We start from the raw sequence: 26,229 nt of genomic DNA on the forward strand, positions 1-26,229 counted from the left end.
TTTTATTTTGGTTCCGTAGTCGGACCATGAGTGTATTTGATTGATGTAATGTTTATTCCTGTAATTGTGTGAAGTGGCGATTGTAAGCCAACTATGTATCCCTTTTCCTTACGTATTACATGGGTTGTGTGAAGATTACCTCACTTGCGACATATGCCTTCAATGCGATTATGTCTCTAAGTCGTGCCTCGACACGTGGGAGCTATAGTCGCATCGAGGGTGTTACAGTTAATCACATGGCGATGTGAACTAGATTATTGACTCTAGTGCAAGTGTGAGACTGCTGGAAATATGCCCTAGAGGCAATAATAAAATGGTTATTATTATATTTCCTTGTTCATGGTAATTGTCTATTGTTCATGCTATAATTGTATTAACTGGAAACCGTAATACATGTGTGAATACATAGACCACAAACATGTCCCTAGTAAGCCTCTAGTTGACTAGCTCGTTGATCAATGGGTGGTTATGGTTTCCTGACCATGGACATTGGATGTCGTTGATAACAGGATCACATCATTAGGAGAATGATGTGATGGACAAGACCCAATCCTAAGCATAGCACAAGATCGTGTAGTTCGTTCGCTAGAGCTTTTCTAATGTCAAGTATCATTTCCTTATACCATGAGATTGTGCAACTCCCGGATACCGTAGGAATGCTTTGGGTGTATCAAACGTCACAACGTAACCGGGTGACTATAAAGGTGCACTACAGGTATCTCCCAAAGTGTCTGTTGGGTTGGCACGAATCGAGACTGGGATTTGTCACTCCGTATGACGGAGAGGTATCTCTGGGCCCACTCGGTAATGCATCATCATAATGAGCTCAGTTTGACTAAGGAGTTAGTCATGGGATCATGCATTACGGAACGAGTAAAGAGACTTGCCGGTAATGAACAAGGTATAGGGATACCGACGATCGAATCTCGGGCAAGTAACATACCGATAGACAAAGGGAATTGTATACGGGATTGATTGAATCCCCGATATCGTGGTTCATCCGATGAGATCATCGTGGAACATGCGGGAGACAATATGGGTATCCAGATCCCGCTATTGGTTATTGGCCGGAGAGGTGTCTCGATCATGTCTGCATAGTTCCCGAACCCGTAGGGTCTACACACTTAAGGTTCGGTGACGCTAGAGTTGTAATGGGAACAGTATGTGGTTACCGAAGGTAGTTTGGAGTCCCGGATGAGATCCCGAACGTCACAAGGAGTTCCGAAATGGTCCGGAGGTGAAGATCGATATATTGGACGAAGGGTATTGGAGTCTGAAAGTGTTTCGAGGATACCAGGCTATGGCTAGCATGACCGAAAGGTGTTTCGAAGGCCCCGGCAAGTGTTGCAGGGCCTCATGGGCCAAGGGGAGGGGGCAAACCAGCCCACTAAGAGCATCTCCAGCCGTTGCCCCCCCCAGGATGCATAAAAATCGCCCCCCTGGGGGCGAGCCGGCGATACAATCGGCGCTGGGGGCGGTTTTGCGCCCAGTCGTCGCCCCCAGCTCGCCCCCAGGCGCCGAAATTGGCCCACTTTTCAGCCTCATTTCGGCGAATAAAGGGTCCATATGGGCGAGAATAGGCCCATATTCAGCGTGGTTCGCCGTGTCTCGGCGTTCAATTATCAACACAATTTTTTCTTATCACATATTTCATCACAGAAAAATCAAATACTTCAACAAAATAGTACAACAACAAATAGTTCAATACAAATTATATAGTTCAACAAATAAAAACTCATATTTCATCACACGCGCCCCCCTTGAGCCTCCATAGGTGCTCAATCAGATCTTTCTGCAGTTGATGATGCACCTGTGGGCCTCGGATCTCCTGAAGCATACTGAGATAGGCAGCCCAGGTTGCCGGTAGCTGGTGATCAACTTCGGCTAGAGGACCCTGCCTGTAGTATGGTTCAGTGTCAAACACTGGGTCTTCTTGCTCGCTCTCGATGATCATGTTGTGCAAGATGACACAGCAAGTCATAATCTCCCACATTTGATCTTTGGACCAGGTCTAAGCGGGGTACCGAACAACAGCAAATCGAGATTGGAGCACACCAAATGCCCGCTCGACATCCTTCCTGCAAGCCTCCTGAATCTTCACAAACCAGGCGTTCTTGCCTCCTGGCACAGGGTTTGAGATCGTCTTCACAAATGTCGACCATCTTGGATAGATGCCATCAGCTAGATAGTACCCCTTGTTGTAGTGCCGCCCATTGATCTCGAAGTTCACCGGAGGAGAATGACCTTCAACAAGCTTGGCAAAGACAGGAGAGCACTGCAGCACGTTGATGTCATTATGAGTTCCTGGCATACCAAAGAAGGAGTGCCAAATCCAGAGGTCCTGTGTGGCCCCCGCCTCAAGTACCACACTGCAACCGTCTTTGGCGCCTTTGTACATCCCCTGCCAAGCAAATGGACAATTCTTCCATTTCCAATGCATGCAGTCGATGCTTCCAAGCATCCCAGGAAATCATCTTGCTGCATTCTGTACTAGGATCTAAGCAGTGTCTTCCGCATTGGGTGTTCTCAAGTATTGTGGTCCAAACACTGCCACCACTGCCCGACAGAACTTGTAGAAACACTCTATGCTGGTGGACTCGGTCATGTGCCCATAGTCGTCGAGTGAATCACCGGGAGCTCCGTATGCAAGCATCCTCATCGCTTTCTGATACGTCTCCAACGTATCTATAATTTTTTATTGTTCCATGCTATTATATTATCAACTTTGGATGTTTATGGGCTTTATTATGCACTTTTATATTATTTTTGGGACTAACCTATTAACCTAGAGCCCAGTGCCAGTTTCTGTTTTTCCCTTGTTTTAGAGTATCGCAGAAAAGGAAAATCAAACGGAGTCCAATTGACCTGAAACTTCACGGAACTTATTTTTGGAAGAAAAGCAACTCGGGAGACTTGGAGTCCACGTAAGGGAAGCTTTGAGGAGGCTACGAGGTAGGGGGCGCGCCCACCCCCCTGGGCGCGCCCTCCACCCTCATGGGCCCCTCATGGCCCCCCTGACGTACTTCTTCCGCCTATATATCTCCATATACCCTAAAAACATTCGAGAGCACAATAGATCGAGAGTTCCGCCGCCAGAAGCCTCCGTAGCCACCGAAAGCCAATCTAGACCCGTTCTGGCACCCTGTCGGAGGGGGCAATCCCTCTCCGGTGGCCATCTTCATCATCCCGGTGCTCTCCATGACGAGGAGGGAGTATTTCTCCCTCGGGGCGGAGGGTATGTACCAGTAGCTATGTGTTTGATCTCTCTCTCTCGTGTTCTTGAGGTGGTACGATCTTGATGTATCGCGAGCTTTGCTATTATAGTTGGATCCTATGATGTTTCCCCCCCCCTCTACTCTCTTGTAATGGATTGAGTTTACCCTTTGAAGTTATCTTATCGGATTGAGTCTTTAAAGATTTGAGAACACTTGATGTATGTCTTGCCGTGTGTATGTGTGGTGACAATGGGATACCACGTGATTCACTTGATGTATGTTTTGGTGATCAACTTGCGGGTTCCGCCCATGAACCTATGCATAGGGGTTGGCACACGTTTTCGTCGTGATTCTCCGGTAGAACTTTGGGGCACTCTTTGAGGTCCTTTGTGTTGGTGGAATAGATGAATCTGAGATTGTGTGATGCATATCGTATAACCATACCACGGATACTTGAGGTGACATTGGAGTATCTAGGTGACATTAGGGTTTTGGTTGATTTGTGTCTTAAGGTGTTATTCTAGTACGAACTCTAGGGCTGTTTGTGACACTTATAGGAATAGCCCAACGGATTGATTGGAAAGAATAACTTTGAGGTGGTTTCATACCCTACCTGAAGGAAATATGCCCTAGAGGCAATAATAAAGTTATTGTTTATTTCCTTATATCATGATAAATGTTTATTATTCATGCTAGAATTGTATTAACCGGAAACATAATACATGTGTGAATACATAGACAAACAGAGTGTCACTAGTATGCCTCTACTTGACTAGCTTGTTAATCAAAGATGGTTATGTTTCCTAACCATGGACAAAAGAGTTGTTATTTGATTAACGGGATCACATCATTAGATGAATGATCTGGTTGACATGACCCATTCCATTAGCTTAGCACCCGATCGTTTAGTATGTTGCTATTGCTTTCTTCATGACTCATACATGTTCCTATGACTATGAGATTATGCAACTCCCGTTTGCCGGAGGAACACTTTGTGTGCTACCAAACGTCACAACGTAACTGGGTGATTATAAAGGAGCTCTACAGGTGTCTCCAAAGGTAAATGTTGGGTTGGCGTATTTTGAGATTAGGATTTGTCACTCCGATTGTCGGAGAGGTATCTCTGGGCCCTCTCGGTAATGCACATCACTTAAGCCTTGTAAGCATTGCAACTAATGAGTTAGTTGCGGGATGATGTATTACAGAATGAGTAAAGAGACTTGCCAGTAACGAGATTGAACTAGGTATTTGGAATACCGACGATCGAATCTCGGGCAAGTAACATACCGATGACAAAGGGAACAACGTATGTTGTTATGCGGTCTGACCGATAAAGATCTTCGTAGAATATGTAGGAGCCAATATGGGCATCCAGGTCCCGCTGTTGGTTATTGATCGGAGACATGTCTCGGTCATGTCTACATTGTTCTCGAACCCGTAGGGTCCGCACGCTTAAGGTTACGATGACAGTTATATTATGAGTTTATGCATTTTGATGTACCGAAGGTTGTTCGGAGTCCCGGATGTGATCACGGACATGACGAGGAGTCTCGAAATGGTCGAGACATAAAGATTGATATATTGGAAGCCTAGGTTTGGATATCGGAAGTGTTCCGGGTGAAATCGGGATTTTACCGGAGTACCGGGAGGTTACCGGAACCCCCGGGGGAGCTAAATGGGCCTTTATGGGCCTTGGTGGAAAAGAGAAGAGGCAGCCCATAGTGGGCCGCGCGCCCCTCCCCTCCCTTGGTCCGAATTGGACAAGGAGAGGGGGCCGGCCCCTCTCTCTCTTTTCCCCCCTCCGCGAGTCCTATTCCAACTAGGATTGGGGGGGATCCTACTCCCAGAGGGAGTAGGACTCTCCTGGCGCGCCCTATGTGGCCGGCCGGCCTCCCCCCTTTGGTCCTTTATATACTGAGGCAGAGGCACCCTAGAGAAACACAAGTTGATCCACGTGATCATATTCTTAGCCGTGTGCGGTGCCCCCTTCCACCATAATCCTCGATAATATTGTAGCGGAGTTTAGGCGAAGCCCTTCTGCAGTAGTACATCAAGATTGTCACCATGCCGTCGTGCTGATGGAACTCTTCCCCGACACTTTGCTGGATCGGAGTCCGGGGATCGTCATCGAGCTGAACGTGTGCTAGAACTCGGAGGTGCCGTAGTTTCGGTGCTTGATTGGTCGGGTCATGAAGACGTACGACTACATCAACCAAACGCTTCCGTTGTCGATCTACTAGGTATGTAGATCACACTCTCCCCTCTCGTTGCTATGCATCACCATGATCTTGCGTGTGCATAGGAAATTTTTTGAAATTACTACGTTCCCCAACACTACCATAATCTCTTCGTTTCTTCTCCGCTATTAGTGACTCTTTGTTGCATGTTGAGGGATAGTTATGTGATCCAATTATGATATTATTGTTGAGGGAACTTGCACTAGTGAAAGTATGAACCCTAGGCCTTGTTTCCTAGCATTGCAATACCGTTTACGCTCACTTTTATCATTAGTTACCTTGCTGTTTTTATATTTTCAGATTACAAAAACCTTTATCTATTATGCATATACCACTTGTATCACCATCTCTTCGCCGAACTAGTGCACATATACAATTTACCATTGTATTGGGTGTGTTGGGGACACAAGAGACTATTTGTTATTTGGTTGCAGGGTTGCTTGAGAGAGACCATCTTCATCCTACGCCTCCTACGGATTGATAAACCTTAGGTCATCCACTTGAGGGAAATTTGCTACTGTCCTACAAACCTCTGCACTTGGAGGCCCAACAACGTCTACAAGAAGAAGGTTGTGTAGTACACATCAAGCTCTTTTCTGGCGCCGTTGCCGGGGAGGTGAGTGCTTGAAGGTATATCTTTAGATCTTGCAATCGAGTCTTTTAGTTTCTTGTTTTATCACTAGTTTAGTTTATAAAATAAAACTATAAAAAATGGAATTGAGTTTGTCTCATACGCTTCACCTTTTTAATACCTTTCATGAGTATGATGGAAAGGATAATTGTGCTCAAGTGCTAGAAGAAGAAATCTATAAAATGTTTGGCACTAAATATTTGAATGATGAGCATGATTGCAATGTTGTTAGTACGAATTCTTTGAATATCCATGATACTAATGATGATTGCACTAGTTATGATGAAAATGTCTCCTATAAACATGTCAATTTTTGTGGAGTACATTGGGTTTGTAAGTACACACCAAATAGGGAAGATAGATATTGCAAGAGGCATAAGTACTTAGAAACTAAATTGTTGCAAGAAAGGCTAGATGAATGTGCTGAAAATTTAAATTATCTTGGCCATACTTGTGAGCTTTGCAATGAACATGATCATTTCAATACCCAATGCAAATTGTTTCATGATCGTATCGTGTCCAAAAATTGTGATGACTTGATTTCCCTTGCACATCATAATGAACTTAGTTTGCTCTTGGGTTATGAAGAAATGAAACGTATAACTAAGGATATTCCAAAATTTGCCCTTGATAGAGTTCTTCATTTTGATCTAGAGGAAATTTATATGTATTGTGCGGTGAATTGTATTGAAAATCCTTATATTGCCAACTACATAAAGAAAAGAAAACAAATAGATGATGAAGAGAATACTAATGAAAGGGAAGAGACTTGCCAATATCCTCCTATTATTTCTTATGATGAATCAGGTAACGAGGAGGAGCCTCCTATTCAACCAATCTCATTAATAAGGAGCTCCAAAAAGAGGATTTAACCCACACATGATGTGGTGAATAAGAAGAAAAGAAAAAGGAAGAGAGGTAAAAAGATATCTCTCCCAAATAATGCTGCTCCTATTACTATTGTGCCTCATGAAAATATAATTGTGGAAGACAATGATACTTCTTATGATCTTGAAAATCTTTTTGGCACTTGCTTGGAAGAATATGATAATTGCTATACTATTGGTGCTATCCATACTATTAATGATGAGAGTGATTATGCTTATGATATGAAAAGGCCCAAGCTTAGGGATGCTATGTTTGATGAAGATGATGTTTTTGAGAATATATTTGTTGCAATTAATGCTTGTCCCAAGCTTGTGGATGGTACGTTTAATGAAGATGATATTTTTAGTCTTCCAAGTTTTGATATGCAAATTTATAATGATGATAGCATGCCTCCTACCTATGATGATTATTGTGATGATACTTATGCTATAAAAAGTAGTGATTATATTTATAAAACTTGTCATGATTATGGTTACCCCTTTTCTGAACTTTACTCATTTAATGTGGAAACAATTTATAGTATTCAAGTCTCTTATGATACTCCCACTATCCCGAATGAGAAGAATTTTGCTTATGTGGAGAGTAATAAAAATTCTATGCTTATGCATCATGAAAATAATGCTTTAGGTGCTGGTTATATTGTTGAATTCATTCATGATGCTACTGAAAATTATTATGAGGGGGGAACATATGCTTGTAGGAATTGCAATAATATCAAGTTTCCTCCCTATGTGCTTAAAATTTTGAAGTTATGCTTGTTTTACCTTCCTATGCAAGATGATTATTGTTCCCATAAGTTGTTTGCTCACAAAATCCCTATGCATAGGAAGTGGGTTAGACTTAAATGTGCTAGTCATACTCTTCATGATGCTCTCTTTATGTTTCAATTCTTATATTTTATGTGAGCATCATTGAAATCATCATGCCTAGCTAGGGGCGTTAAACGATAGCGCTTGTTGGGAGGCAAACCAACTTTATTTTTGTTCCTTGATTTTTGCTCCTGCTTAGTAATAAATAATTTATCTAGCTTCTGTTATGATTGAGTTTTTATGTTTTAATTAGTGTTTGTTCCAAGTAGAACCGTTGGGAAGACTTGGGGTATGTCTTGTTGATCTTGCTGTAAAAAACAGAAACTTTAGCGCTCACGGGAATTGCCACCATTTTTTATTGGATAGTGATATTTAGTTAATTCTTTTTTAAGATGATTAATAGATAAATTCCTCACGTCAAGAAATTTATTTTAGAATTTTTGAGGTTCCATAAGTTTGCGTTAGTTACAGATTACTACAGACTGTTCTGTTTTTGACAGATTCTGTTTTTCGTGTGTTGTTTGCTTATTTTGATGAATCTATGGCTAGTATAATAGTTTATAAACATAGAGAAGTTGGAATACAGTAGGTTTAACACCAATATAAATAAAAAATTAGTTCATTACAGTACCTTGAAGTGGTGTTTTGTTTTCTTTCGCTAACAGAGCTTACGAGTTTTCTGTTAAGTTTTGTGTTGTGAAGTTTTCAAGTTTTGGGTAAAGATTCGATGGACTATGGAATAAGGAGTGGCAAGAGCCTAAGATTGGGGATGACCAAGGCACCCCAAGGTAATATTCAAGGACAACCAAAAGCCTAAGCTTGGGGATGCCCCGGAAGGCATCCCCTCTTTCGTCTTCGTTCATCGGTAACTTTACTTGGAGCTATATTTTTATTCGCCACATGATATGTGTTTTGCTTGGAGCGTAATTTTATTTTATTTTTGCTTGCTGTTTGAATAAAATACCAAGATCTTAAATTATTAAATGTTAGAGAGTCTTCACATAGCTTCATAATTATTTGACTACTCATTGATCTTTATTTATATCTTTCAGAGTAGTTTGTTGTTGCTCTAGTGCTCCACTTATATCTTTTTAGAGCATGGTGGTAGTTTTATTTTGAAGAAATAGATGAACTCTCATGCTTCACTTATATCATTTTGAGAGTCTCTAAACAGCATGGTAGTTTGCTTTGGTTATGAATTTAGTCCTAATATGATGGGTATCAAAGAGGGATATAATAAAAACTTTCATATAAAGTGCATTGAATACTAAGAGAAGTTTGATACTTGATAATTGTTTTGAGATATGGAGATGGTGATATTAGAGTCATGATAGTTGAGTAATTGTGAATTTGAGAAATACTTGTGTTGAAGTTTGTGATTCCCGTAGCATGCACGTATGGTGAACCGTTATGTGATGAAGTCGGAGCATAATTTATTTATTGATTGTCTTCCTTATGAGTGGCGGTCGGGGACGAGCGATGGTCTTTTCCTACCAATCTATCCCCCTAGGAGCATGTGCGTAGTACTTTGTTTCGATAACTAATAGATTTTTGCAATAAGTATGTGAGTTCTTTATGACTAATGTTGAGTCCATGGATTATACGCACTCTCACCCTTCCACCATTGCTAGCCTCTCTAGTACCGCGCAACTTTCGCCGGTACCATAAACCCACCAAATACCTTCCTCAAAACAGCCACCATACCTACCTATTATGGCATTTCCATAGTCATTCCGAGATATATTGCCATGCAACTATCCACCGTTCCGTTTATTATGACACGCTCCATCATTGTCATATTGCTATGCATGATCATGTAGTTGACATTGTATTTGTGGCAAAGCCACCGTTCATAATTCTTTCATACATGTCACTCATGCATCATTGCACATCCCGGTACACCGTCGGAGGCATTCATATAGAGTCATATTTTGTTCTAAGTATCGAGTTGTAATTCTTGAGTTGTAAGTAAATAAAAGTGTGATGATCATCATTATTAGAACATTGTCCCAGTGAGGAAAGGATGAGACTATGATTCCCCCACAAGTCGGGATGAGACTCCGGACGAAAATAAATAAATAAAAGAGGCCAAAGAAGCCCAAATAAAAAAAAGAGAAAAGAGGCCATAAAAAAAGAGAAGGCCCAAATAAAAAAATGAGAGAAAAAGAGAGAAGGGGCAATGCTACTATCCTTTTACCACACTTGTGCTTCAAAGTAGCACCATGATCTTCATGATAGAGAGTCTCCTATAATATCAATTTCATATACTAGTTGGAATCTTTCATTATAGAACTTGGCTTGTATATTCCAATGATGGGCTTCCTCAAAATGCCCTAGGTCTTCGTGAGCAAGTGAGTTGGATGCACACCCACTAGTTTCTTTTTTTAAGCTTTCATACATTTATAGCTCTAGTGCATCCGTTGCATGACAATCCCTACTCACTCACATTGGTATCTATTAATGGGCATCTCCATAGCCCGTTGATATGCCTAGTTGATGTGAGACTATCTTCTCCTTTTTGTCTTCTCCACAACCACCATTCTATTCCACCTATAGTGTTATATCCATGGCTCACGCTCATGTATTACGTGAAGATTGAAAAAGTTTGATAACATCAAAAGTATGAAACAATTTCCTGGCTTGTCATCGGGGTTGTGCATGATTTAAATATGTTGTGTGGTGAAGATGGAGCATAGCCAGACTATATGATTTTGTAGGGATAGCTTTCTTTGGCCATGTTATTTTGAGAAGACATGATTGCTTAGTTAGTATGCTTGAAGTATTATTATTTTTATGTCAATATTAAACTTTTGTCTTGAATCTTATGGATCTGAATATTCTTGCCACAATAAAGAGAATTACTTAGAGAAATATGTTAGGTAGCATTCCACATCAAAAATTCTATTTTTATCATTTACCTACTCGAGGACGAGCAGGAATTAAGCTTGGGGATGCTGATACGTCTCCAACGTATCTATAATTTTTGATTGTTCCATGCTATTATATTATCAACTTTGGATGCTTATGGGCTTTATTATGCACTTTTATATTATTTTTGGGACTAACCTATTAACCTAGAGCCCAATGCCAGTTTCTGTTTTTTCCTTGTTTTAGAGTATCGCGGAAAAGGAAAACCAAATGGAGTCCAATTGACCTGAAACTTCACGGAACTTATTTTTGAAAGAAAAGCAACCCGGGAGACTTGGAGTCCACGTAAGGGAAGCTTCGAGGAGGCCACGAAGTAGGGGGGCGCGCCCTCCACCCTCCTGGGCCCCTCGTGGCCCCCCTAACGTACTTCTTCCGCCTATATATCTCCATATACCCTAAAAACATCCGAGAGCACAATAGATCGGGAGTTCTGCCGCCAGAAGCCTCCGTAGCCACCGAAAGCCAATCTAAACCCGTTCCGGCACCCTGCCGGAGGGGGCAATCCCTCTCTGGTGGCCATCTTCATCATCCCGGTGCTCTCCATGACGAGGAGGGAGTAGTTCTCCCTCGGGGCTGAGGGTATGTACCAGTAGCTATGTGTTTGATCTCTCTCTCTCATGTTCTTGAGGTAGTACGATCTTGATGTATCGCGAGCTTTGCTATTATAGTTGGATCCTATGATGTTTTCTCCCCCCTCTACTCTCTTGTAATGGATTGAGTTTTCCCTTTGAAGTTATCTTATCGGATTGAGTCTTTAAAGATTTGAGAACACTTGATGTATGTCTTGCCGTGCGTATCTGTGGTGACAATGGGATACCACGTGATTCACTTGATGTATGTTTTGGTGATCAACTTGCGGGTTCCGCCCATGAACCTATGCATAGGGGTTGGCACACGTTTTCGTCGTGATTCTCCGGTAGAACTTTGGGGCACTCTTTGAGGTCCTTTGTGTTGGTTGAATAGATGAATCTGAGATGTGTGATGCATATCGTATAATCATAGCCACGGATACTTGAGGTGACATTGGAGTATCTAGGTGACATTAGGGTTTTGGTTGATTTGTGTCTTAAGGTGTTATTCTAGTATGAACTCTAGGGCTGTTTGTGACACTTATAGGAATAGCCCAACGGATTGATTGGAAATAATAACTTTGAGGTGGTTTCGTACCCTACCATAATCTCTTCATTTGTTCTCCGCTATTAGTGACTTTGGAGTGACTCTTTGTTGCATGTTGAGGGATAGTCATGTGATCCAATTATGCTATTATTGTTGAGGGAACTTGAACTAGTGAAAGTATGAACCCTAGGCCTTGTTTCCTAGCACTGCAATACCGTTTACGCTCACTTTTATCATTAGTTACCTTGCTGTTTTTATATTTTCAGATTACAAAAACCTTTATCTATTATCCATATACCACTTGTATCACCATCTCTTCGCCGAACTAGTGCACCTATACAATTTACCATTGTATTGGGTGTGTTAGGGACACAAGAGACTATTTGTTATTTGGTTGCAGGGTTGCTTGAGAGAGACCATCTTCATCTTACGCCTCCTACGGATTGATAAATCTTAGGTCATCCACTTGAGGGAAATTTGCTACTGTCCTATAAACCTCTGCACTTGGAGGCCCAACAATGTCTACAAGAAGAAGGTTGTGTAGTAGACATCACTGTCGTGCACTTCTGGATGGAAGTGAATCCAAGGGCGTCGGTGCAATCCATCTTGCACTTGAAGTAGTTTTCGAACTCCCGGATGGAATTCACAATCCTGAGGAAGAGCTTTCGGCTCATCCGCTAACGGCGCCGAAATGTTTTCTCGCCGTGAAGTGGAGCATCGGCGAAGTAGTCGGAGTAGAGCATGCAGTAGCCTTCGAGACGATGTCGATTCTTTGCTTTCACCCGCCCCAGCGCCGAGCCACCTCGCCGCGACTTTTCATTGCTCGCCAGCAGCTGGGCGAGGGTGGCGAGCACCATGAGATGCTCTTCTTCCTGGACGTCGGCCTCGGCTTCCTCCTCCAGCAGCGTGGCGATCGCTTCCTCGTCATCCAAGTCCATCGCCGAGGCAGGCAAATCACCGAACACCTTGCGCCCGGTGGGCATGTACCCCCCGCTAAACTGCCCCTCCACGGCCGGAAACGGCTGTCGGAAACGCCCAGCTGCTGTTGGAGGGGCTGCCGCGGCGAAGCTCTGCTATTTTTCCGGTGGGGAATGGCTATCTAGCAGTGAAGGGCGGCGGGAGGCGCCAAGATATAGCTAGTGGCGGCCGAGGGCGCGGGGGGTGGGAGGCAAGTCGGGGAAGAAAACCTTGACTTTTCCCCTGACGGTGTGGGCCAGCCGCGCTTTTCCCTTGCACCGGAGCCCCCAATTGCCCCCTAGTGCGCCGGGCTCGGCCTGTGACCGCCGGGCGGAAAAAAGGTCCGAGCCGGCGATTTTCGGCGTCCTGGGGGCGCGACTGGGGTGTTTTTTGGCGCCGACGCCGAAAAAGTGGCCTGGGGGGCCTGTTGGGGCGCGGCTGGAGATGCTCTAAGGGGTTGTGCGCCCCCCCCCCACACCCTTTCCCATGTTACTTGGGAAGGTGGGGCACCTCCACCTGGCTTGGGAGGCAAGCCTCCACCTACTTGGCTTGGGGGGCAAGTCTCCCTAGGGTTTCCCTAGGGAGATCCAATCTGCCCTAGCCGCCGCCCCCTAGGGGAAACCCTAGGGCGCCTCCCCCTTCTCCTCTTCCCCCAATATATAGTGAGAGGGTGGGAGGGCAGCCGCACCCTTCCCGTGACGCAGCCCTCTCCCCCTCTCCAACTCCTCCTCCTCTTCCATAGTGCTTGGCGAAGCCCTGCCGGAGAACCACGAGCTCCTCCACCCCCATGCCGTCGTGCTGCTGGAGTTGTCCCTCAACTTCTCCTCTCCCCTTGCTGGATCAAGAAGGAGGAGACGTCCCGGGCTGTACGTGTGTTGAATGTGGAGGCGCCGTCCATTCGACACTTGATCGGATATTCCGCGATTTGAATCGCCGCGAGTACGACTCCATCAACCGCGTTCTTGTAACGCTTTCGCTTAGCGATCTTCAATGGTATGAAGATGCACTCCCTCTCTCTCTCTCTCTCGTTGCTAGCATTTCCTAGATTGATCTTGGTGACATGTTGGAAAATTTTGAATTGTTACTACGTTCCCCAACACCTTGTCCTCTAACTTTGTTGTAACTCAAATTATACTTGTCGTATTAAAGCAAGCTCCCATAATCATCAAACCATTCAGGATCGAACCTTCTCCTCTTAACCCTAAAGCTTGAACATGAAAGATCGATATCTCTTGGCTAACAAGGTCCATTAACCAGGTACTCTCTTCTTACCAGACATTTCAAAATTGTATGATAATGTTTACAATTTCCTCTTTTTTGGATCATATTGAATCTCCTCCTCCCAATTCATGCCTTTATGGAGCATTGTGATGATACCTTTCTTTTCAGAAGAAACTTGTCCATATTATCTGCATTTAACAAAAAATTTACAAATGAGAACTCATAACTGAGTTCAAGAAAGTTTTGAGGGATTTGAAAAAAAATATGGTTTTGAAAAAAGTTCAAGAATTTGAAAAAAGTCACGCACTCAAAAAAGTATTTGTGGATTTTTTATTTTGTATTTGAAAAAGTTCACGGATTTTCAAAAATTTACAAATTAAAGAAAGTTCACACATTTAAAAAAATAGTTTGCTAAAAGGGCAAAAGAACCTAAATACAAAACCCAAAAATGGTCAAAAGCTTCTAGAAGCTTCCTAAAACTGGCTGGAATCTACTAGAAGCTTCACAAAATTGGTTGGGAATGATTCAGAAAAAACACGGAACGGCCGCTTTATGTGGGTTGGCCCATTCACAAGCGGCCGTGCATTGCGGGAATGAAACAAAATTGTTGTCACGAAAGAGAGGAATTAAATAAATGGGTCGAGCGCAAGCTGGAGAGGGGTTGTACGCTGGTTTGTCAAATGCATTGTAACAATCAGAGAAGGTGCTAAATAGGGTTTGGGACAATGTTGCACGAATGAACAACTTGAAACCCACTACTGAACCGACTCAATTCTAGAGAGCAACTAACTAAGGATTACCCCCTGTGGGGTTTCCGCAAGGGTCACTTTTTTGGCACGAGAGCGTACCAAGTGGTGCGCCCAGCCGTCGCCACATGACGTGTGCTGGGCACTTCATATGGATTTATGTTTTTTATTTTTCTGTACGCTTTTTCGGGTTTTAGATTTTTTTTGACCTTCCCTTATTCAGGAAGCACGATTGTGCTTCTTATGGAGGCATAAATTTACCTCCGCGAGCTCGTGGAAGCATATATTTGCTTCCGTCGAAAGCATAACATTTCGCTTTTATGATAAGCATAATTGTGCTTCTCGAAAAGGGAAAAGCACAACCGTGCTTCCCATGAATAAAAAGGAAAATCACACCAAAAGAACAATTGAAAACCCTACAGTGCCTCTAGGCTTTGTTGTTTTTTTCCTTTTTCCTTTTTCAGTTTCTGTTTTTTTCTTCTTTTTTCATTTCTTTTTGGGGTTTCTGATTTTTTTTTCTCTCTCTCATTTTGTGATATAACTATTAACATGGGATCTACTCCATCCGTCCATTAATATAAGACGTTTTTTGTACTAGTATAGTGTCAAAAACATTTTACATTATGATACAGAGGGAGTAGTTTTGAAGATCTCGACATGAGAAATCCAATAGTGAAAACAATTTAGAAGATAATTTTTTTAAAATGAACAAATCTAAAAAGGAAAAACTTCCAAGTTATAACAAGCGACACAACAAGAACCTACTCCCTCCGTTCAGAATTACTTGTCTCGGATATGGATGTATCTAGAACTAAAATATATCTAGATACATCCATTTCTGCGACAAGTAATTTCGAACGGAGGGAGTAAGAAGGTAAGGAGTGACCTTTGCTAGGGTTAACTCTTAACTAGTGATTTTTCTCTATTTAACACAGAGAGTGTCGAATAGGAAAGACCACTTTTTTTTTGAGCAACTATAGGAAAGACCACATATGCATGCTGCTGGGTCGATAAGGATTTGGTCAAAAACATGGGTGCCCATTGAGCCCATCCAGGTCGCTAAGCCCACCCGGAGCTTACAGAAAAATTCACTGGAAGTTAAATGGAAGCCCATCTCCTGACCCTAAAGGTACCCCAAGCGCGGGAAACCCAAATCCTCTCACAGCCTCCTTCCCCCAAAAAAATCTCCCATTCCTCCACGGCTCCGCCTTCCCCTCCCCTCCCTAAACCCAAAACCCTAGAACCTTCTCCATTCCGCTCCCTCGCGGAGCCTGGCCACCATGAGCGCTCCCATGGAGATCTCCTTCGACCCCCACCCTTCTCATCCCGCCCCGCCCGCCTTCCCCTCCAGCCCACCCCTGGAGCCCGCAGCCGCCGCCACCCCTCCCGCGGTCTCGTCCTCGCCGCAGCCGACGGCGGAGGCCGTAGTCGCGCCCACCCCGCCAGACGACAAGGTCCTCGTCTCAGGTAGGCGCCGCGACGCCCGCGCATTTCTGGCCTCGCCCTGGCGGCGCATGACTAAACCGTGCTCTGCGAATGCCCGATTTGGTTTCCCCGGCGTTGATTGTTTTTTTCCTTTTGCGCTTGCAGTTGAGGTGTTGCTGCACGCCACGAGTACGGCTCGCGCCGAGGACGTCCGAACGGCGGTCGAGAGGTCGGTGCTGTTCGGGTTACACTTTGTTTCGAGCATATTTTACTGTTATTTGGATGCTTGATGACACGTGGATGAATGAGTTGCTAAATGCGGGTTGGATTAGATGTAGTTTGGCACTGGAAAAGTGAAAATGTGCCATGATTCTAGGGAACGTGGTCAACAATCATCCTGTGATTTAGCAGTGGAGTTTGCTGAGTATGTTGCAGTAGGAAATAACAGACATGTTTGGTTGATAATCGCTGATGATGCAGCATATCGGATATTGACGTGGCAACTAGCAAAGTTAGGAATACTAAATTGTTTGTAATAGGCAATTAGGGTTTGCAGGGTGATTAGTATTTTAGAGCAAAATACCAGATAACTTTTAAGTTTTACAACAGATTAGCAATTAGGTGGGGATTTCTGCTGTGTAACATGGATATAAGCTGATCATTTAAAAAATGACTGTTCACCATTTGCTTGCACAAATGATGGAGAAAGCTGTAAATGAAGTTAAAAAATCATATCATCTGTAGTGTTCTGTTCAGAAAAGATCACTGGAAACAGACATAAGCCAATCTTCATCATTGCTTATTGAGAGGCCGGATAACTCACCAAATCAATTCCAGAAATCTTATCATTGTTTCTTTCATATTAAAGTGCTAATCAGATCTGAGGCCATGGAATTGACAGAGTTTCTTGTAGACAGCTTCTTGGTTTAAGCTCATAGCATATATATTGAACTTGCACGGTTATCTTCTCTTGCAGGACATTACTGCTTGTTATTGCTCATACTTAACATTTACAAGTTGTTCTCTTATCAGGATGTTAGAATCTCGAAGTTTAAGCTATGTCGATGGTCCTGTTCAGATACCTCCAGACAATTCTTTTCTTCTTGAACATGTCAAAAGGATCCAAATATGTGACACTGGTATGATGTTTCACTTAGGCTGGAAAGTGTGCTTTCTTGATCTCAGTTATCTATGTACCTCTTCCTGAATGCCCGCTTTTCATGTAGATGAGTTGATTGAGAACCACAAAATCCTGTTGTTTTGGCAAGTCAAACCTGTTGTTCATGTATTCCAGGTATGCATCTAAATGTTTTCTGCCTAAATCACTTAAATCTTTGTTGCTAAATCTCTTCTAGTTCCTTTTAAAACACGGATGGTCTTTGGGTATGTTTACATGCTATTGCCGGCTATCTTTCTTCTTTGACAATTGACTGTTGGAATTGTTTCATCTTCACATCATAAGATATCTTTGTAATGCTGCTGAGGTACTGGTGTTTTGTTCTTTTCACTTAAAATTTCACATTTGTTTTCTCTTGAAACAACCGGAGTGATTTTCAATTAGACTACTGACCTCTTTCCAAGAGATATATTACTTCATGTCATGTTCTAAGTGAACATTTGGTTCAAATTCATCATCGCCTCAAGGCTCAAGCTGATCTAGTTATCTTGCAGTTGAATGAGGATGGTCCAGGTGAAGAACCAAGTGAAGACGACACACTCTCTAGCTTCAATGAGTGGGCTCTACCTGCCAAAGAATTTGATGGATTGTGGGAAAGGTTTGGTTTGATCTCATTATCCTTTACCAGTTACAATTTCTGTGTTTTTTATTCTGTTGATGATGTCGTATGTGCTTGCAGCTTACTATATGAAGTGGGTCTCAAGCAGAGGTTGCTGAGATATGCTGCTAGTGCTTTGCTATTTACTGAAAGAGGTGTAGACCCATGCCTTGTTTCATGGAACAGGTAAGCATCTTTCACATCGTTAAGCACTTGGAGGCTTCACATGTCATCAGAAGTGGCATATTTTGGTTTTACTTTCCACAATAAAGCTGGTCATTACTGCCATGGAACTTTAGGGCACCTTTTTGTGTAGTTGGGTTTTGCAGTTAGCTTCTGAAACCTTTAAATGACGTTCATGAGTACTTCCTGAAATTGTATCTGGACAGTGGACCACTGTCTCCTTCCTCTTCTTCAGTTCTTCACTTCTTCCTTGAGTCTATTGGTGGATATTGTTTGTTGGGATAGTTAATCAAGATGAATGTGCAAAATACTGCAAAAAAGAATTGCAGCTTAATTGTCAAGGGATACTCATTGGATGCAAAAGCCTGAACTTCGTGAAACTGAACTACTTACCTTTTAATACCCATGCAAATGCGTAACTACAACAACAACAACAAAGCCTTTAGTCCCAAACAAGTTGGTAGGCTAGAGCTGAAACCCATGCAAATGTGCACTTTCAGTTATATAAATTATTCTCTAGGAATATATAATTTATTTTGTTTTGTATTGTTCATGTGCTTTTTTACATACAATTGCAGGATTGTACTTTTACATGGTCCACCTGGAACAGGAAAGACTTCATTATGTAAAGCACTAGCTCAGAAGCTTTCTATTCGCTTCAATTCAAGGTTCTTGCTTAATGATATTCATGACTAGTGTTTTAATAAATAATGTGTTATTAATTACGGTCTCTTTTTCACCAGGTATTCTATGTGCCAACTAATTGAAGTCAATGCCCATTCATTGTTCAGCAAGTGGTTTTCTGAAAGTGGGAAACTGGTATGCCTTTTTGTGTTTATATCAATAATATTATCATGTATACGTTCATGCTGAAATCACATCATTAGCTCGTGGTAATTGAGTTTTGCTATGTTTTTGCACCATTTTGCATGATGTGGAAAATTCACCATCATATGATACATTTTGTAGTATGTAGTTAGTTTAGCCCACTAAAATTGTCCATTGGATATATCTTCATTTCTGTCTTACAATGTACATGCTATAATTTGTCCTTTTTAGGTAGCTAAACTTTTCCAGAAGATTCAGGAGATGGTGGAGGAAGAAAGCAACCTGGTATTTGTATTGATCGGTATGTTCATGACAAAACTGGTGAAATGACTAGATGGTCAATCTCCGTATGATCTGACTAGCTCAATCCATGCCTTGTTCATCTTATCTATGTGTTGTTAAACGGACTCCTCATTCCATTGCGTTTTTTACTTAAAGAAATGCCTCAATACTAATGAATAATGAACCCCATTGAGCTACATGACATGTGGGTGGATAAGTAAGATAGCAAATGATTTTGTCCTTTATGTGAATAGAGATAACATAGATCGTAAATGTTTTTAAAATCGAAATCAACACAATTTAATTCCCTAGGCATTATCTCCTAGTTGCAGACTAGCGAAATGCATTGTGGCACTCCTATAGAATTTTAACTAAACCTCATTTTAGATAAATTTGATTTGCAGCATGCTGTATTTGAACCCTTAATGTTATCTATGGCGTTTATGCATTTTAACACGTGATATTGCAGATGAAGTTGAAAGCCTTGCTGCTGCCAGACAGGCTGCCATATCTGGTTCTGAGCCTTCAGACTCCATTAGGGTAAAGTTTTCAGCAGTTTTCCTTTGCCATACACCTTTTATCAGGTAATGTTTACACTGTCTTCTTTCACTCTAATGTTCAGGTGGTAAATGCCTTGCTAACACAAATGGACAAACTGAAGGCTTGGCCAAATGTTATCATTTTGACGACATCAAATATCACCACAGCTATCGGTATTGATTTTTCGCCTTTTGAGTTTTTTCCTTTTATGACCTGAATGGCCCATCATGCCATTTTGTGTGCATAGTTGCCACATTTTTTGCATGATTATCTGCGCGTTTGGAACAACGGTGCTGTATATGATCAACATCTGGACAAATTTGGACATTTAGTATGTGTTTTAGTTGGTCAAGTGAATCACTGCAGTGAGGGAAAGATCAATTGCATAATAAGCATGTTTATGTCCGTGGAGCTGTCTATGTTTATAACATCACTTTTCCTACTTTTCTGAAGTAACTAATGCTACATTATTGATACATTTAAATTTAGATAATCTTGTTGCCATCGACAATGAGATATCAACTGTGCTCAGTACTGATGTCTCTTGGGCTAATAAAATTGCGTAATTGCAGACATTCATTCTATTTTCGATGGCTGTTAAGGAGAACAGCCTGTAGCCTTCTTAAACATCGTGTAGACATGCATTGAGTCCTAAAATCAATAAATTCTAACTCGTATGTGGTTTGCAGATATTGCATTTGTTGACAGGGCAGACATCAAGGCATACGTCGGACCCCCTACTCTTCAAGCACGCTATGAGATTTTGAGATCATGCATAGATGAACTCTTCCGAGTAGGAATTCTTACATATCCTCAGGTATTTGTTCCTTTTTGCCAACTTGGTTGCTGTAATACCACCGCTGTATCACTGTGAAGGTTGCTTGGAACTGCTTTGCACATGGGGCACTTTTTCTGAGCAAACCTGTATTTGGGACCTCAAAGAATTTATTTGTTTGAACTGCTGTATAGAATTTCCAGCTTTCTTGCAATCTTTAAAGGATTATTCCTCTCCAAATACAGGGTGGTGATTTGCCTTGCATTCTGAGCTATTCAACCCTGAAAGAGAAGTTGCACTGTCCTGAGGCTGCAGAACCCCATACACTTCATCTCTCCAAATTACTGCATGAAGGCGCAGAACTGTGCGACGTAAGTGATGAAGTTTACAGTTGCCTTACCTTTTTATTGCTGTAGATTAAGTGATCTGCTGTAATCAACACCAACAGGCTGATAATGGTGGTGATCTTTTTTCCATTCTCCCACAGGGATTGAGCGGAAGATCATTGAGAAAACTTCCTTTCCTGGCACATGCTTCTGTTCCCAACCCTTCGTGCTGTGACGCTGCTTCTTTCATGCACACGCTGATACAGACCGCGCGAAGAGAGCTCTTGGAATCACGCGGATGATTCCTCGCGTATTGCTTGGAGGAGCAAATGGTTAACGGTTGGATACGAGTACCTTGCCACTGATATGATGCATAGTTTGAGCTAATTCGAAGTCTGTTGTTCTGAGATACAAGCAAATCCATTCCATTTCTAGGTCTAGAGAAGTAGGAAGTCCAGGATATAGGTGCCGTTGCTGTTGCATTACTTTTGGTTCTCCTGTAAATTGTTACGGTGGGATGCACTACACCTCGAGGGACGCCGCATTACTACCTACATACGTGAAGTTTCTCTTTTGCGGGGATTTACCTACATGAATGCCATACATACTTCGGTGACTTGATCAGATCTGTTTCTGGTCATTGGAACTTGAAAAGGATAGCGTTTGTGTACCTTATTAGCTTTGTTTCTGTTGTTCTGGTTTTGCATGTTATGTGCAGGATGTAAATCAAAGTTGGCTGGACTGTTTGGCTTGGCCTCAGCCCTTCAGGCTTACTCTCTTCAGTCGCGCGCAGAAAGCTGAAACGAGTGCCAAGGTACATGACCGCGCATTCCTGTGATGGGAATATCCAAGAGAGTTTATTCTTCTCTACTGGTGCCAAGGGAGGTTAGTGCAGACTGCAGAAGCTAGGGTAAAGTCTCAACACCGCAGCTAAGCTTCAGTGATTCCAAAACAGCAAGAGTCATTATAACATCCCTGATTGAACCGTCAAGTCAATAACCAACAGTTGCTCCTATCAATTCGAGCATCCAGCCAAAGAAAAAAAGGAGAGAGATACAAATCAAAAGACTCAGACCATAAACTGCGACTCTTGGCAACTTCATGGCGTGCGTAAAGCTACAGGGAGTGAATGTACATGAAGGAAATAAGAGTCATGACAATGTTTATATAAAATTTGCAGGCGCACAGGCCATCTTCAGGTTAGAACCCCGGATTTCACCTGTGCTGGTCTGGTTGGGTCATACAGCTCATACTACGTTACAGGATAAAGAGCTGGGGATGCTTGCCCCTGAACACTGAACGATAACGGTGTCGAGTAGTAGATGAAACTTCTAGTGACAAAATTGAATAGTGTGACACAACTAAAGGGCATGGAACGGCTGGTGTGTTTCGATTTAGTTATTCCCGAGTTATACATGTGAAAAGACCGCTCAAATAACTACATCATATAATTATTTTTTAAAATTTATATAATGATTTTATTAAAAAATAATTAAGTGTTGAATCATGATTCTAGCTCCGTTCCTGCCAAGCGTGCAACTTAGATAATGATCTAGCAGAGCATATATGCAACCACCATGTCACAATGTAGTTTTCTTTGAAATATCTTCAAACAGCTGAACTATTTCACATGTATTTTGTTTGATGACTACCATGCTTTTGATTTTGAATTATGACTGATGAATATTACCAAATTATGTTCAAACTATTGCTGTAGAATTTATATAGTTTGTGTATAATATAGAGGAGAAAGAGGCAAAAGTGAAGTAACAGGGGGACAGGATTTGGGAGCTATAGCTCGAGTACCATACAAAATCTGACAGTGACATGCATAGCAATTCAGAAGACCAGATTCCCTTTCCAAAGAAAAGAGGACCGGATTCCGGTTACATGGGAGTGATAACCACGAATAAGAACTGAGAATAAACTTTCAATGCATGCCGTTTAAATTGAAGGTAGCCAGCTACCCCCTCTGCAACACAAGGTGTTTTGCCTTGCTACAAAGTATCATGGGAAGAATAATCCTCGTGGGTTTCTCAATTATTTCTGAAATATATAATTGCCGATCTAATGCTGTACGGAAAAAATAGCACTCAAAAGTTGGGACCTGTAAACCAGTCCTCCAAAAGAATCGATTCTTCAGGCGTGCATCAGGTATCTAATCCAGATTAGCGATCACTGCATCAGTAACTTCCTGGGTGGTGCTGGTGCCGCCCAGATCCTTTGTCCTGTACTTGCCCTCTGCAATGACCCGCTTCACCGCAGTTTCCAGACGGTCAGCGAACGACGGGAACTGCAAATGCCTCAACATCATAGCGGACGACAGGAGCAGGGCGACAGGGTTTGCTTTCTGCTGCTCTACAAGATTGTCATTTCCCACATTTCCTGCAGAAGCACCTTGCTCGAAGATGGCATGATCCTGACCCACATTACCTGCAACACAAATGCAGCATCCATGGATCAATATGAACCTCAAACTTATGTTGGCTTACAAGAATAAACCTATATGTAGTTCATATAGACAAAAAAAGGCGGTGTCAAAATCATGTGCGACTACAAGTCTACAACACACTAGGCATGTCACACTAGTCGGCCCCCAGAAAAGTATTCAATAATACCAGGAAGAAAGTGTTGACCAGCATTTCTTGCAATTGACCAAGTTAATCCAATTAACCATTCGTAGTATGAAGTGACCACAGAAACAAAGTATGCTGAAATCTTACCTCCTGGCATGACACCTGTTCCTCCAACAAGACCTGCAGCTGTGTTGGCAACCAAATTGCCGTAAAGGTTAGGCGTAACCTATCAAAAGAATGGAAAGATAGAAGTTAGAAAATCTGCAGTAACCCCAAGGAACGGTTTACTTAATAGGAGCATCTGAGAATACCAGGATAATTAGATACATACCATAACATCAAATTGCTCAGGCCTTGAAACAAGTTGCATGCAGCAGTTGTCAACAATAATTTCGTTATACTCAATACTTGGATATTTAGCGGCAATCTCACGGCAAGACTCCAAGAACAAACCATCAGCAAGTTTCATGATGTTTGCTTTATGCACTGCCGTGACTTTCTTCCGGTAGTTAAGGTAAGCATACTCGAAGGCATATTTGGCAATCCTCTCAGAGCAAAACTTCGTGATGACCTAAACCCAATCAGTAAGAGTAACAAAAAGGCAACAAAACAGACTTAAAAGGAAAGCATAAGTCGAGCAATTGCTTTCATCGATAATGTTTTGAGCAAGCAAACTCACGTCATTTAAGATAGAACTGATAATAGGCTTGCAAGGAAACATAAATGCAAGAAAATAAACACATATATGATGAATATTGTGAACATATACAGGGCACATTTTCGGTGTATCTTGGTCTATTTGAAAATAATGGAAACGAAGCTAACGTCATGATATTCATGTTCTGTTGATATAGACGTCAAGTTCACCCATCTGTTTATTTGGGACGGCAGTAACTATTGGCTACTATTTCCTGGGATAAATACATCCAGAATCCATGATACCAACCTCACAGCATGTCACGTCATGGTTTGATCAAAATAATGACAGTGTATTATTCTACATAAGGCTACAGAGTTTTTTTACTGATTACACTATTTGTAAATTCAGCAATGAGTTTTGCCGCCAAGTCAAGCGCAAATGCATAATGTTAAATGAATATCGCAATTTCTCAATAAACGAGGAAAATAAGGAAATTACTCAAATACAGTCAACACCGCCAAATCATTTACCTGGTAAACACCGACCCAATAATTCAATTAAATTGGTTTCTATAAACGTGCTAAGCTACACCACGAGTTTGGACAAGCAGAGCACATGCCAATCACTGGAGCACAATTCTTGCCAGAATCAGACTGAGGATTTGACTCCACATTTGACAATTTTACACGGATCTACCCGCAATTTCAACATTATGAGGCATGAATGACTGCAATGATCATATAAACTATCAAGTAAACAGTACATTTATAAAAGCATCCTAGCAATCTACATCATCCTGGTCACAAATTCAGATAACTCAATTTTACACGTATTGTGATTGATAACCAACTGACAGCATCAGTTCATCACAGACAAATCATATATCTACTCTGACAGTTGCAGCTTTGCAATGGAAAACTTTCCTCTTAACCATGTACTAACTAGCTACGATATGCAAATCTAACAGTTATATGCTACCTCACAAGGCACATCATTCGCCAACCAATGAACATGTGAAGGAATCAAGATGAATCCTCTAAACAAACAACAGGGAGCGAACGATCAGGCATACCTTGAGGCTCTCGACGACCCCCGGGACGACCTCGTGCTCGAGGCCCGAGTACTCGCCCTCGGTGTTCTCCCTGATGACGACGATGTCGACGTTCTGGTGCCTGGTGGGCAGGCCGGGGACGTTGGCGCAGTTGACGAGGGAGGCGAAGAGGTCGAGCTCCTTGCGGAGCTGCATGTTGAGGGAGGAGACGCCCCCGCCGACGGGGGTGGCGAGGCCGCCCTTGAGGCAGACCTTGTTGCGGCGGATGGACTCGATGACGGCGGGGGGCACGGCGGGCATGTCGCCGTGGACGTCGTAGGACTCGAAGTAGACGGGCGCGTGCATCGCCTCCATGACCTGCTCGACGGCGCCGGTGACGAGGGGCCCGATGCCGTCGCCCGGGATGAGCGTGACGGGACGCGGGGTGCCGTCGCCCGGGCGGGGCATGTAGGTCACCGTGCGGCGCGCGCCGCCGCCGTGGCCCGGGAGGGGCGGCGCGGAGGAGACCAGGCGGCGGAGGAGCGGGGCGGATCGCCGCGCCATCGGGGGCTGGCTGGGGCTGCGGCTGCGGCGGGGCGATGCGGAATTGCGATCCGGTAGGCGGAGCGCGGGCGACCCGGAAAGGAGGGAGGGAGGGAGGAAGGATTCCAAGACCGAAAGAGGGAGGAGACCGGGGCAGAGGGAGGAGAAAGGGACGGTGGAGATGGGTACTACTTGAGCCGTTTTGCGGTTCGGACCTTGGAATTGTTGGGTATTTGCGAACCTTTAAAGCCTCCTCCGCAAGAATGAGAGACACGTCTCTGGCATGCGGGCCCATCACCATCAAGGAGACACGGATATTGTTTTCGGTTGAGAAAATGGTCGACAATGTCGGTGCACAGAAATACGTGCAATCGTATCGTGCTGATAGAGAAACGTTTATTTTTTAGAATTGCTGATAGTGAAACGTTCAGACGAATGGAACTTGGAACCCAGCGACCTCATGCAAGCGAGCGATCAAACAAACGTACATCAGGTTTCTCAAAAGAAAAACTATCACATCAGCCAAGTTTTTTCTTTCTTTCTTACTTTGGCACATGT

General features: G+C 42.8%; 2 protein-coding genes across 3 annotated transcripts; one reads left to right on the forward strand and one right to left on the reverse strand.

Annotated features, from left to right (window-relative positions):
• Window positions 1-15,904: 15,904 nt before the first annotated feature.
• Window positions 15,905-21,536, forward strand: LOC125533642 (pachytene checkpoint protein 2 homolog). Its single transcript, XM_048697018.1, has 14 exons — window positions 15,905-16,215; window positions 16,339-16,402; window positions 17,206-17,312; window positions 17,400-17,467; window positions 17,845-17,948; window positions 18,030-18,134; window positions 18,710-18,799; window positions 18,875-18,950; window positions 19,191-19,260; window positions 19,711-19,781; window positions 19,864-19,954; window positions 20,471-20,598; window positions 20,802-20,927; window positions 21,044-21,536. The coding sequence occupies exons 1-14, from the start codon at window positions 16,029-16,031 to the stop codon at window positions 21,182-21,184; spliced, it is 1,428 nt and encodes a 475-aa protein (XP_048552975.1). The 5' UTR covers window positions 15,905-16,028; the 3' UTR covers window positions 21,185-21,536.
• A 1,263-nt stretch (window positions 21,537-22,799) lies between these two features.
• Window positions 22,800-25,840, reverse strand: LOC125538723 (isocitrate dehydrogenase [NAD] regulatory subunit 1, mitochondrial). 2 transcript variants are annotated; one of them, XM_048701999.1, is made up of 4 exons: window positions 25,171-25,840; window positions 23,790-24,017; window positions 23,606-23,684; window positions 22,800-23,315 (listed from the first exon to the last, which is right to left on the reverse strand). In XM_048701999.1, the coding sequence occupies exons 1-4, from the start codon at window positions 25,690-25,692 to the stop codon at window positions 23,041-23,043; spliced, it is 1,104 nt and encodes a 367-aa protein (XP_048557956.1). In that variant the 5' UTR covers window positions 25,693-25,840; the 3' UTR covers window positions 22,800-23,040. The 2 variants fall into 2 exon arrangements, with proteins under 2 accessions (XP_048557956.1, XP_048557955.1); XM_048701998.1 differs by having other exon boundaries at window positions 23,790-24,029; window positions 25,171-25,837.
• Between the last annotated feature and the right edge of the window lie 389 nt (window positions 25,841-26,229).

This window comes from Triticum urartu, chromosome 2 (genome assembly GCF_003073215.2).
Source record: "Triticum urartu cultivar G1812 chromosome 2, Tu2.1, whole genome shotgun sequence".
Classification (NCBI taxonomy): domain Eukaryota; kingdom Viridiplantae; phylum Streptophyta; class Magnoliopsida; order Poales; family Poaceae; genus Triticum; species Triticum urartu.

Coding starts and splice junctions, on each gene's coding strand:
- LOC125533642 (XM_048697018.1), top strand. CDS start 16,029: ATGAGCGCTCCCATGGAGATCTCCTTCGACCCCCACCCTTCTCATCCC. Junction 16,403..17,205: donor GTCCGAACGGCGGTCGAGAG/GTCGGTGCTGTT, acceptor TTCTCTTATCAG/GATGTTAGAATCTCGAAGTT. Junction 20,599..20,801: donor GAATTCTTACATATCCTCAG/GTATTTGTTCCT, acceptor CTCCAAATACAG/GGTGGTGATTTGCCTTGCAT.
- LOC125538723 (XM_048701998.1), bottom strand. CDS start 25,692: ATGGCGCGGCGATCCGCCCCGCTCCTCCGCCGCCTGGTCTCCTCCGCG. Junction 24,030..25,170: donor GGGTCGTCGAGAGCCTCAAG/GTATGCCTGATC, acceptor GATTGGGTTTAG/GTCATCACGAAGTTTTGCTC. Junction 23,685..23,789: donor CTGAGCAATTTGATGTTATG/GTATGTATCTAA, acceptor TTCTTTTGATAG/GTTACGCCTAACCTTTACGG.